The sequence below is a fragment of the Daktulosphaira vitifoliae genome, unplaced genomic scaffold (genome assembly GCF_025091365.1).
Source record: "Daktulosphaira vitifoliae isolate Bord-2020 unplaced genomic scaffold, ASM2509136v1 Scaffold_1, whole genome shotgun sequence".
NCBI classification, from domain to species: domain Eukaryota; kingdom Metazoa; phylum Arthropoda; class Insecta; order Hemiptera; family Phylloxeridae; genus Daktulosphaira; species Daktulosphaira vitifoliae.
This window is the reverse complement of record NW_026099572.1, coordinates 9,497,638-9,511,854: the sequence shown is the minus strand read 5'-3', so window position 1 is coordinate 9,511,854 and position 14,217 is coordinate 9,497,638. Positions and strand designations below refer to the sequence as shown.

Here is a 14,217-nt window from a genome sequence, read left to right as displayed (position 1 = left end):
ATATATATATATATATATATATATTTCTTTTTCTAAATCTCCGTACAAAAAAGCTGTTTTTATATCATACTGTCTAAGCTTTAATTGTTTTGCAACCGCGATTACTAATATAAGTCGTATTGAATCATACTTAACAACTCGGCTAAATGTTTCATTAGATCTCGAATAATATTTTTCTACTCTGTACCCAAGTGGTTTTATTATATTTTATCTATCTCTCAGTTTCATTTTATAAGTTTCTTGTATTTTTTCTATTGATTTGGCTTCCTCATCTTTATCTTTTTAATTTTGAACACTTTCTTCAACGAAATTATTCTCCTCTTGAACAGGTTCATCGTCATTGATTTTTATTTAAGTAACTTCTTGTTGCGTATTTGTATCTTCATTAAATACTACGTCTCTGCTACCTGATACTTCTCTGTGATCATAGCATAAACGATAACCATTCGCCTCTTCAGAATATCAAACAAATATACCTTTTCTGCTTTTTTTATCTTACTTTCGCCGTTTTCTTTTAGCACATGTACATAAACTTCACTGCCAAATATTATTAAAGTGTTATTTGTGGAGTTTTATCGAATTATAATTCGTAAGGTGTTATATCCTACTGGTCCGGTTTACCTGTACAATTTAATATATCAACAACTGTATTAACCGCTTCAACCCACAAACTTTTTGGCAGATTTTTACAGAAATTAATGTTATCGTAGCTTCAAAAATAATGCGCATATCACGTTCAGCTGACCCATTTTGTATAAGTGTACTTGGTGCACTTGTTTGATGATGAATACCTAATTTTTATATAAGTGTTCTAATATCTGAATTTATGTACTATAAACCATTGACGCTTCGTAAAAATTTACTGATATATCTCTTTGATTTTTAATCAAATTAAAACACATTTGTAATTTCTCTTTTACCCCTGATTTATTTGACAAAAAATATACGCAACGATAACTTGTATAGTCGTCTTTGAACTATACAAAATAACACTTACCATCTAATGAATTTTGCTCTACTGGTCCACATACATTGCTATGTATAATTTCGCCTGGGGCTGCTGTTTTTGTTTTACTCAATGGAAACGATCTTATATGTCGTTTCCAATAAATGAGCGCATCGAAAAATGACAATCTTAAAAAATAGTTTAATTTTCAATTGAATTAAAGAGACTTTATTTAACTATAAAATCAATTATGTTAGCTTATAATATGTTCTTAACTTAAGAATTAGCGTACTAAATTTATGATGGATCCTAGTAATTACAAAAATGTATTCTTAACTCCTATTTGTAAAAAAATAATAATTTCCCACTAAATATTTTTTATAATTCACGAAGAATTTTATATACAGTATATTTAAGTGATAGTAAATAAAATATATTGTAGTAATAATAAATTTTAATATTACAAAAATTGATTATCACAAGACTCTATTTAATCCAATATTTAATGGAAGAAATAACAATTGTCATGAAATATTTAATATGTGCTATATAACGATTTCGATTAGTCAAATTTGTGGAACCAATGATATTTTTCCGTAAAATTACAGTCCAAGATTCTACGATACGGCTCTTCACTCTCCACGATTTTACGTTCCGTTATTTTACGGTCTGCGATTTGTTTTTCCGCCATTATATGGTCCAGCACTGTACTTTCCGTCGTTCTACGGTCTGTATTTGGTCAGAAGCATTATATTTCGTTATTAAACATTTCGATAATATTTTCCCCGTACTTATATAGCTCCCCATACTGTGGAGGGTTTTACATAATTAAAAATTTATAAAAATAATGCTAAGAATTATTTCCCTAAGTAGCGACCCTAGGAGGCTGGTAGGGTAACGCCCTTTGAAATTCATTCAATAACCGAATTATCTACTAAATAATGTATTTTTAGATGATTATTAAAAATAAATTATTATAAAATATTTTGTCTACTCGAAAAAAATATCTAGTGACGTCACAATTTGAATACACCATAAATTTATATACTGCAGAAAAAACATTTAACATATTAAATTTTATTATAATTATTAATAAGTATAATTTTTTGAATTAAAATATATTTATTAATTGTTAGCTTCGATGCGAAGCTGAGAAGGTATTAATTTTACCATGATGTGTTTATTTTTTTTTTTTGTGTCTGTTACTACTTTTTCTCAACTCTCACAGGAATGATTTTTCTCAACGATACGTCAAAAGATCACAAATCGTATCTAGTTGAAGACATTACCCTCAAAAATTGAAAAAATTTTCCTCGTTCCCCGTAAATGGGGGAAATTTCCAAAAAAATTACAATTTTATAAATCAGTAATTTTTGACATTTTTTTTCTTAAAACTATTATAACTTTTTCAAAAATTAACAAATCAACATAATTTTATTTTTATATTGAAACCTTTGATATTTTCCTTTCATTTTATATATCTTTTTTGAAAATTTAACACTTAACCTGCTCGCAGGGGGGGATAGAAACTTTATTACAAAAGTCAACTTTTTCAACTTAACTTTTGAAAATGTTCCGGAAATACTGCGTCCTCTAAACATATGTCAAATCAAAGCTAATATTACGCACTATAAATTGAAAAAAAAAAATTTATTTTTTATATTGAAACCTTAGGTAATTTCTTTCATTTGATATCATTTTTTTTTTTTGAAAATCTAACACTTATTCTGCTCTTAGGAGAGGATTTAAAATACCTTTTTACAAAATTTAGTTTTTTCAGCTTAATTTTTGAAAATGTTCCGGAAATACTGTGACCTTTAAAATAATATAAAATTATAGCGTAGTCATGTACTATAATGTGAAAAAAAAAATTGACCCGACAATTTATCTTCTATGCGCAAATACCTGCTGTAGTTTAAAATTATGCAATTTTGGTGTTAAAGTTCTGGGTTTTGTATTTTATTTTATTTTGAAATATCTTACAAGGGGAATACACTGACTTTCATGAATACTTCATAATTTTATTGACATAGAATAAAGTTCATAAGACATAAGAAATTAAACTTCTTTAAATTTTTTACTTTTTTAAAGTCGAAAAAGTAATTTTTAAATTTGAATTAGCTTAAATTGTTAATTTTATCATGGGAGGAAAGTGACGAACAGTTACCAAGTCGGTAACACTTGTGCCTTTCATGCTTAGGGTACGAGTTTCGAAATTTCCTGTGGCAATTAATACTTTGCATTTTTATTGAGTTAGAAAAAAATCTTCAAATTATTTGATTTTATCTCATTTAGATACAATAACTTCAATAAGTATCTAGGATCCCATCACTATAGTCTCCCCTCGCGAGAAGAAATTTCTTATTCATGTTAATATTATTTTAATGCGTTTTTTTTTTTGTGGCCACGATTTATTTTTCCATCATTTAACCTACTTTTTTCAACAATACGTCAAATGATTACAATTCGTATTTAGTTGTAGATATTACCCTCAAAAATTGAAAAACAATCTCTTAATCAAATAAAAAGTAACTTAACCATCTTTATCTCTATAAAAAATTAAAATCATTCATTTCTAATATTTTAAAAGTATTTATTGTCAAGTATTTATATAATATCAAATCTAATTCATTTGATATTATATAATTTTACTTTGTAATTTATTAATTTTTTTTACTCTATTTGTGGGTGCTACTACCAGTCTATAACATTCCAAATTTGTTCGTAACAAGTTGCTATATAAATAATAAATCTGTAACGTGACAAAATATGAATTTTATGATATAGATAGATTTACTGTTTTGCTTTGCTAATGGGCGTGTAATCAGAAAACTGTACTGTTGCTGTCATGGTGAACGCTATACACACAATATTCTTTATCAGTTTAATAATCGTTTCCTATATAACACATACACTGGCCACCACTGTCAATACCTGTATAATTTTAATATTGTTCATATTTTTATCTGTTTTATATTTTGTAAATTGTTAAGCTGATACCCTCTCCCAAACGTAATCGTCGTCGTCGTTATGTCTCGCCCGGTGTGTAGGAAAAATTTGTGCTCTCTTCCTTTTGAACCACCGTTGTGGTATATAGTGGCTATGTGCGTGCAGCCAATAATAGTTTTTTTTCGTGTTCGTCGTGTAATAATCATGTATTGATTTAACCAGGCGTCGGCTATTTTCGGGGCCGAGATACCCATCTTAGGATGAGTCCCATCCGGGACTGGGTGTCGTGTATTGTTTTTTTATTTTTATTTAATATAATGTATTGAGTGTTTTTCTGTTGTAAATTTATTTTGTTATGTGCTATATATGGACTTAAGCATTGCTGTTTATAAGGTTATTGGTCAGTGGTGTGTCATGTATATTTAATACATATATATATATATATTATTCCCGCAGTGCCCAAGTACATTCCGGCCGGCCAGATTACAGAAATTATCTGCCGCGTCCGGAGTAAACGGACTTGTTCCGATGCGGAAGACACTTCATGTGTAATATTTAAAAGTTGTAGGTTAAAATTTTTTTTTGTCTTAATAATTGTTTTTTTTTCTCTTTTGTCCCTTCATTTGTAGAGTGGTTTTTGCCTTCGGGTTTTGTCCACTATTAACTTAATTGTAATAATTTAATAAAATCCCCTTAATTTTCTTAATCAACAAAAATCTTTTTATTGCGTGAATATCTTCAATATTCACGTGTATCTTATTTTTTTTTTCCTTTAAATAATTCTCTCTAGTTTTAAGGTAACGGTCTTCGACATACTAAAGTATGTCCACCACTGGTGACATCAAATAAAACTATTTGTTATATTTACAAGGTATCAGCGTATTATAGTCTGCAACAACACTTTATATTTTAGTATATGTATATATAATTTTTTTTAATCCACTTTGTTTCATCAAAGTGCATATTATTGGTTTTCTTATTATTTTTTATTTTTTTTTAAATCCACTTATAGTCCGGGTGTTGTTCTTTTTATGATCAAGAACCTCGCCTAAGTGGTTGGTGACCCGATTTCCTTTTTGCAAGGGAGCCATGAGGGTGGCGACTCCACAATCCGTTGCGTGGCCCAAGTCGTCACCTCTCAAAATTAACTTCAAATTCGCATAGCCTTTATATAATTATTATCTTAAGCGCGCCGAGAATAATCAAAACATCCGCATAAACCAAACCGCTTGGCAAACGTTAGGATTTAAAATGGTAAAATGTCGACTAACTGTCGTTATATATTTATTTAATGAAGAAGAATATCATCGGTTTTGTTTACACTCGCGCGTGCCGCATACCCTTTGCGGGTCGTAGGGACGTTTGTGCTGATCAGGTACTAGTGTGGTATTGAAATGCTAATGTTGGTGAAGGACGAATAATCTGTTACAGTTTTATACCTTAAAAGTATTTAGAAATATGAATTTCATATTTCTTATTAAATCTAATTATAAAATCAAACAATTTTTGGACAATATGATAATATAAATAAAGTAAATAATATATATATACTTATTTATGTATGTTGAAAGCATATGGTATCCCAGCCGATAGTCAAAATGAAGAACGTAAGTTAAAACTTAAATAACTCTTTATTTTTAAAAAGAATCCAAGTGATAATTTTGTCTAAATTAATTAAGAACTTATTAAATCTGGCGATGTAAATATTCAATTAATGAATAACATAATAGTAAACATGAAGTAAAAAAAAATGTTTTTTTTATTACATACTCCCACAAAAATGTCTATAAGTGAACAGTATATCTACTTAAAAAATAAAAAGTTTTGTGTAGTTTTATTTTTAGATTTGAACAAATCTTTAAAAGATTAACTGAGGGTATCTAGAAAAGCATGTACCACTTTTTTAATGTCTTCTTGACCTTGATAATCATGTTTCGTCATTGCTTTTTTTAATTTTAATTTTGATAAGATCGGTCGATAGGTAGAAACATCTGTTTTGGTACACAGGGTCCCAAGTTCGATCCTCAGGGTGCCATTGAGACTTTTCTTGTTATTTTCTCATTGGAGGTGTCTGATCACTAGTGCAAACCGGCCGTAATACCCGTTCCGTCCATCATTTACCTAGCCAAGAACGATCTTTGACTGTCTAACATGTGAGAGAAGGTTACCTACCTCTGTAGCATGTTTAGATCGGAAAATAGAAGTATGTAACACTGATCATTATTATCATAATTACGATCCTAGTCGCTTTTTTGTAGCTCGTTTTCAAATGTGATGCGGCACAACTACTCTCCATTTAACCATTACTTTTTATTTTAGTTAACTTGTGTCTATATAGTGAACAAGATATAAATATACATATTGCATAGAATGTATACAACAGTAAAAGAAAATATATTCTTATACATTTATAAATGTATAAAAATATATATTTAATATTGTATATATATATACCACTCGATTATTCTCAAAATAAATACAGTATTGAAAAAAGTTTTGTCGTTTTTATTTAAGTATATTTCTTGATTTATTATCTAATAATTAACTTTTAGAATTATGCCTTATAAATTATAGGAGTGTCACCTTTATTTTTTCAAATGATAACTTACGTAATTGACTAGCTTTTTTAATGATAATAATTTAATTCATAAAATGACTGGTTGATAACATCTTTTGTAACATTATTTGAGAAGTTATTAAAAAATTAAAAATATGCCCCGTGGTGATGAGTAGGTGAAGATTATTTTTTAGTCTTAGTCATTTCTCGGCCGTATTCTTCTATTCAGCAAAGATTAAAAATGAGAATATCTTCGTAATACTGACCCAAAAGTTGTTATTTGCTAGGTTTTTTCATATTTCATCATTAAATGTTAAATAAATTATGTATGTTATCATTTGAAAATAATACTAATTGCCTAACAATTCTTAATCCTCATAAGTACCACAACATATCAAAATGTGATAGAATAAATTGTACAGAAAAAGAAAATATATTTTAAAAAATATATACAGAGTGGCCCACCACTCACTGACAACTTAAATAACTTTTGATCCAATTAATATTTTTAGCTGATTTTTTTTTTTAAATAATAGTTATACGTTAGGTCTATAGCTATATGTCAATAATTAATTTTTTTACATTTTATTAAAAAAATTAATTATTTTTAAATTTTAAATAAAATGTAAAAAAAAAATCTAAGATAGCTATTTTGTAGAGTAAAATTTAAGAAAAATGTTAGTAAAAAAATATCTTATTAATATTCAATAGTAAATATTCTGTAGCGTTTTGAAGTTTGTGAAAATTTGAATTTTCATGTATTATTTTACGGTATTAAACATTGAAATACGTATTGAGAAAAGGACAGAAGAAAACGCTATCTTTTCATGATTACTGTGTATACATATGATGATAATGTGTATACATTACAAACTTGGCATTAATACCTTGATAAGAAATTAGATAAGGCAATTATTACTTATCACTCTCATTCAACTGTCCTTTTCTCAATACGTATTTCAATGTTTAATACCGTAAAATAATACATGAAAATTCAAATTTTCACAATTTTTTTTACATTTTATTTAAAATTTAAAAATAATTAATTTTTTTAATAAAATGTAAAAAAATTAATTATTGACATATAGCTATAGACCTAACGTATAACTATTATTTAAAAAAAAAAATCAGCTAAAAATATTAATTGGATCAAAAGTTATTTAAGTTGTCAGTGAGTGGTGGGCCACCCTGTATATTAGTATATCTTATTATTTCTTTTTTTCTTTTTCTATTACAAGGAATGAAACGCATTTCTGGAAAAATTACTTAGTGTGCTACGATTTTGAACATTTTTAATAGGGGTATCAATACCATGGTCTACAAATGAGAATACCTTTTGTAGTACTGGTCTATAAATTGTTATGAATCAGTAATTTTCTTCATTACATCATTAAATAATAATAAAATAGTAAATTATCTATGTTACCCTATGAAAAATGTACTGATATCATTCCTATGAGTTATAAAGGATGATTTTTAATTGTAATTTAATGATAAGAAATCAAGAAATTTACGTAACTGAAAAAAAAACAATTTTCCCATTATTTTATTTTTTTTGAATGTAACGAGTGATTTAAAATTTACTCTGTATATATAATTGTTTATGTGTTTTGTAAGCAAATGAGATCCCAGCCGATAACCAAAAAGAAAAATGTAAGTTAAATCTAAAACATTAATATCAAATCATATTTATGATTATTGAAATGTTCAATTTTTGTTCATTAAAAATATTATACACACTGAATTTATGATCATTTCTTTTTCATTTTCCTCGCCTTAATCCTTAATTACTTAGGGTCGACCATCCTTATCCTAAACTTCCACTTGACACAGTGACCCACATCAATATGCTCACATCAGCCGTCTATTTTCTCTCATCTTATCTACGATTGACGTTACACCTATACTCCCTCTTATATGTTCATTCCTTATTCTTAATTATCTAGTCACTCCGAAGAGGCTGGATCTCGTACGAACTGCGCGCTCAGCACAGTCTCCGCCTGGATGCAGCAGGAGGGGAGTGGACTGAGCCTTGTCCTGAACAAGATCGACGCTGTTCACAGGCACCTGCCTGTTATTATTGAATTTTTCTTTTACTATGAAAAATTGTACGCACTAATATGATGTTAATGGAATGTGATATTCGTAATTCAGAATACAAAAATTTAGTGAACAAGCGTCATAGGTGATAATGTCTACTCACTTATAAAACGGTTGAATAATTTGGTTTTATACGTAAAAGTATTTAGAAATATGAATTTCATATTTCTTATTAAATCTAATTATTAAATCAATCAATTTTTGGACAATATGATGATATAAATAAAGTAAATATTATATATGTATATTAATTTATTTATGTTGAAAGCATATGGTATCCCAGCCGATAATCAAAATGTAGAACGTAAGTTAAAACTTAAATAACTCTATATTTCTAAAAAGATTTCAAGTGATAATTTTGTCTAAATTAATAAAGAACTTATATTAATAAGAAGCAAAAAAATATAATAATTTAAAATTTGAATGGTATAGTAAACATGCTCTACTATAAGAATAAAACGTAGTTCTGGGAAAATTACTTAGCGTGCTCTGATTTTGAAAATATTTTTTTCTACAAAATTACTTGGCCACGAAAATCCTTGAAAATTGTTGGCGAAGGTCAAACAATTTTTGCTACTCGCCCGCAAGCATTTTATAAATTCGACTGTTTTTGACGAAAATCCTCACTGACTCCAACGTTTTAAAACTTAATGTTTGAAATTTTCATGAGACCTATTTTTTTCGTGATATAATAAAAAAATATTTCAATCCGTTCATTTATTAACGTTATACAAGTTTTTTTTTTGTGCATGCGCAGATACATATATATATATATATATGTCATCACGGTTTTAAGGATGTACATACATCATCAAACAGTACTGTCTATTATTAATCTGATTTATATCTTACATGATATATCAGTTTGATATATATTATTTATATTTATTTATGTATTTACAAATCTTATGATATTCAAGGCGATGGCGAAAATGCAGTTCGTAAGTTAAAACTTAATTAACATTTTACATTATTAATTATTAATTTGGTTTTTAATGAACATATATTATGAATAAGTTAAGTAATCATTTGGCAAAAGAGGCATTTTGTAGCTAAGTTATCGAAGTGTTAAAATTTCGAAATGATTTTTTATACTTCATAATTTTGTATAGAAAAATGTGTTATGGTGTCAAACTAAAATATCAATTTTTTAGAGACATGTTCCGTCTGTTGGGATAATAATCCAGATACATCAATAGGAGTCTGTACACATAAATTTTGCAAAGGTTGTATAGATACTTGGAAATTTAATAAGAGAAGCTACCGTTGTCCTTTATGCAATTTTGTATACGATAACCTTGACAATCAAGCAGGTATATTAATAATATTTGGAAATATAATGATAAATTTTATAACTATTTATTTTTAGTGTAAGACTGAAAAATTAATTTTGTATATTATGTATAGTTAAATTTTTTATTAAAAAAATGTTATTAAAATTTCCCGCTTAATTCAGTATCGTAGACAGTCCAAAAAAGGTACTGGAGGCCACTATGTCCTACATAATATTTTCAAATATAAATATGCTATTTTAACATAAAAAATAATTTTTTTACCTTATTAATAAAGTATGGAATTTTTGTGTTTTGTTTATCGAATAAGTTAGGCTAAAAATTTTGTTTGAAACGCTATAAATATAACGTTTTCATCCCAAAATTGTCGATTTAACTATAAAAAAGTATATTTTACGTTCCTTTTGTATTGGTGTAGAAATTCACAATAAATATAAAATACTGATTGATTTAAATTTTTGACTAATATATATTAGTAAAATATATTTAGGGTATTATCTTGGTATTTATTTTGTTAATTTTTTTACGATATTTCTATATTGTAAAAACGAATTGTGTAAAGATTTATACGGAATGACTTTTAGCTTAAATGCATAGCTCAAAAGGTATTAATTTTTTTCGTTATACTTCTTTAAGGCACTTTTCATTGAAACGATTATAAATTTTTATTAGTACAATATAATATTATTTAAAATTTTTTTAATTATAATTGTGTGTTTTTAAGAGCTAGTTCCTGTCTCTTTTCAGGACTTCTTTTGTACAAATGGACTTTAATTCAAGTGGTAGAACATTAATATTTTCGCCTTCTAGAAGATAATTTGAAGCAAACGTCGTGACTGTGTGTTCCGTTTTATTATATTTTTCTACGTACTTCTGTGCAATAGTAGTCCATGCTATTTTCTTATCATTTTTATTTATTTTACATCTTATTTTATTAACTACAGTTTGATTTAGCCTTTCATTAAGTCCATTTGAAAATAGTGCATCCACAGCAGTGATAACCATTCTTATATTCTCCTTCTTAAGAAATTTTTTAAATTCTTTGGAATTAATACCAGAGTATTGGTCCGGTAAAATCATATCAATATTGTAGTTTTGTGTCGCATTTTTTATTAGTTTTATAAAATCACTGGAGTTTTGGTTTTTTGATATGATAATAAAACATTTTCAAATGGTCAACAATTTGCAGAGATGCAGATATTTTTTTGTTAATGTAATCCTTCAAAACCTTCAATGGTATCAATTGATATAATTTCAAATGTGCGTGTTGCTGGACCTAAATGTGAAATTAAACCATATTTAGGCTTCCTCCTTGACTTATTTTTTATATAGACTTCACATTCATTACAAATTTTTTTAATGTTATTGATTATATTGTTTGCTGTGTAGAATTTGTATGTGTTATTTTATTTGTTATCTGTGTTCTCCAAATGTGGCAGTAAGTATTGTGGACATTTTTTATTAGAGTTTTGCTAAGTTGTTCTGATAGTATAATTTTTTCTCTTCTTTTATTCTTGTTATAGTAAATTTCATTCTTTAATATGTTTTCCATTTTGTAAATCTAAATTTGTGTGTTGGTCATTCTTTATATCTTCTATATTTATTAAATTAACCACTTTTAATTATCAGTATTTCTATACAGTTCTAAAACTGGATTTCGGCTTAGACAATCTGCTACTTAGTTTGATTTTCCTGGGTTATAGTTGATTTTGAAATTATATTGTGATAAATAATACATCAAATCCCTTAGTTCCTCATCAGCCCTTGTCTTAATGTTTATATTTTCTAATGGTTTATGATCTGAGTGGACTATAAATTCTTTTCCCATAAGACAGTGCTGCCAATATTTGATTGATTCTTTTATTGCCAGGTACTCCAGGTATATTGCCTTCTTCTTTTTTTGAGCTTCAGTTAGTTTTTTTGAAAAATGTGCAACCAGCTTACTGTACCCCCATTTTTATCTTCTTGCTTCAACACTGCTCCCACTCCTTGCATCTATGTAAATGTTTGTTGGAAGTTCTGGATTAAAAATATTTAGAAGTGGATGTGACCATAGCAATGTCTTTACTTTATCAAACTATTACTGACATTCTGAGGACCATATAAATTTCACATTTTTTCACAATAGATTGTGTAATGGGTTTAAAATAATTGCACTGTGTGGTATAAATTTATGATGAAAATTAATTTTTTCTAAGAATTGGCGTATGTTTTTTTTGTTCTGGAATTGGAAAGTTTTTTTACAGCAGTTAAATAATCTTCTAGAGGTCTGATTGAATTGTTTTTTATTATGTGACCTAAATACTTGTAAAAAAACATTTCGAAAATTTGAGTCTAAAACCTTCTGTTTGAATTGCTTCCAGCAGTCTTGATAGATTTAGTATATGTTCTTCAAAAGTTTTTGAAAAAACTAATGTGTCATCTATAAAATTTACTACAAAACTAAAAAGTTAGTATTTTCTTATGATGTTGCTCAATATTCTTTGGAAAATTGCTGGTGCTATCTTTAATCCAAATGGGAGACATGTCCATTGGAAATGACTTTGTTGTGTTACAAATGCAGTTTTGTATTTATCTTGAATTTTTAAAGGAATTGACCAAAATTCTGAAATTATATCTAGAGTAGAATAATATTTACATTTTACAGTTTAACCAATAAATTTTCAATCAACAGGAATGGTTTTGATTGAGGGATCACAATTTTGTTTAATTATCTAAAATCTATACATAACCTTGTTTTTTCTCCCTTTTCTTTTTTATATGCCAGAGTTACTGGGGCAGTGAATGGACTGTAAGATTCTTCAATTAAATTCTTCTCTAACAATTTTGATATTTGATTTTCTATTTTTCTTCTTCTGTGCATCTGTACGGACGTTTATAAGAGTATTTATCTACCATTAAGTCAATGTGAACTTCAAAATGTCCTACAATACCGACATCATATTTGTCTTTTTTCAAACCAACTAGTTTGTATTTTTCTAATAACTTATCAATTTCGGATTTTTGGAATACATCTAAATGGTTTATTACCATTTAAAATCTATTTGTATCTATATGTTTATTGAAGTTTATTTCACGTTTATTTATATGTTTGGTTTCTTATTTCTCGGAATGTACAAAAATCTTTCTTCACCTAGTACATCAGGAATATTGATATTTGTTAAATTTGAAGTATCATATATTTGTAATTATTGTTTTTTTCATCCTCATTATTTGACGTTTCCTTCTTTTTTACTTGGTCGTTACATTGAATAATTTTTAATTCTTCATTTTGCATTAATTTAAATTGTTTAATACAATCCAGACCAATTAGAAAATTATAGTTAAAATTTTCATTATCTATTATAAATATATCCATAATATTTTCTATATTACAGATTTTTATTTTTAGTGTTACCATACCTTTTGTTTTCTTTTCACCATTAAGTTAATTAATTGTATATATCTTGTATATGATTTTTGCTGTATTTTTAGTAAGTTTGCATTAATTAATGACACATTTAAATCTGAATCATAAATTCCAGAAATATTTAAAGCATCATTTAATAGTAACTTGATTTTTATTAATGGTGGCACCTCTAGTTTTTTTTATTCTTCTCATTTAGTTTAATTTCCAATTCCGAGTTATTAACAGTTTTCAAAACTGCTTTTTTGTTTTATATTGTAACGTGACAAAAAGTATCTATTTATTTTTTTGTCTATTTGTATATATATATATTTGTGTTGAGCCGAATGCGTACTGCGACGGCGTTTATCAGTTAAATAATCATGATAAGGTGTTGTGATTTGTTTGTGCGCGTGAGAGATAGTCAACTGTGTACTACTTCAGACCGGTTCATGGACGGCATTTGTGTGTACATTCACCCCGCTCCTTTCCTATCTTGAACGTCATTTGCACTGCTCACCGCATACATTGTCGCTTTATGATTTAAATTGTTCTTAGTAATTTCCGGCACTGGGTATTTAGTTTTTTTTTGACCCCTACTCTAAAGGCTAGCCGTGTTGTCGCCAATGGACCGCCGGGTCAAACGCCGGACGTGTGGTCGGAAATTAGCCATCGTCGGAACTGGTACGCTAATTTTTAGTGTGAGTTTTTTGTTGTTGTTGTGTGCGCTGCAATATTGTAATTTATTTATATATATTTTTCGTTAATGTCCGCTACTATAATAATTATAGTAATATACATATTGCAATTATTTCAATATGTAATTTTTTTTTTATTGGCGACGGCTGAACCTGCCTCCGGTTTTTTAGCCCTACAGGGCTGGTAATGTATTTTTTTATTTTTATGTTTTGAGCCACAATTTTTTTTTTTTATTATTATTAGTGTACTGTGCCATAAACACGCGTGGCGAGTTTTTTATATTAAATTT

The 14,217-nt window shown here is 27.7% G+C and overlaps 1 protein-coding gene across 4 annotated transcripts in view; it reads left to right on the top strand.

Annotated features, from left to right (window-relative positions):
* LOC126894276 (uncharacterized) overlaps positions 1 to 14,217 on the top strand; it is a 121,143-nt gene that overhangs the window by 21,700 nt on the left and 85,226 nt on the right. For 3 of the 4 annotated variants that reach the window (XM_050665172.1, XM_050665171.1, XM_050665170.1), the window contains exons 3-7: positions 5,467 to 5,502; positions 8,070 to 8,105; positions 8,821 to 8,856; positions 9,473 to 9,493; positions 9,707 to 9,865. In XM_050665172.1, the coding sequence (XP_050521129.1) occupies positions 5,467 to 5,502; positions 8,070 to 8,105; positions 8,821 to 8,856; positions 9,473 to 9,493; positions 9,707 to 9,865 (288 nt within the window). The remainder of the gene's footprint in view (positions 1 to 5,466; positions 5,503 to 8,069; positions 8,106 to 8,820; positions 8,857 to 9,472; positions 9,494 to 9,706; positions 9,866 to 14,217) is intronic. The other variant, XM_050665173.1, reaches the window with a different exon arrangement.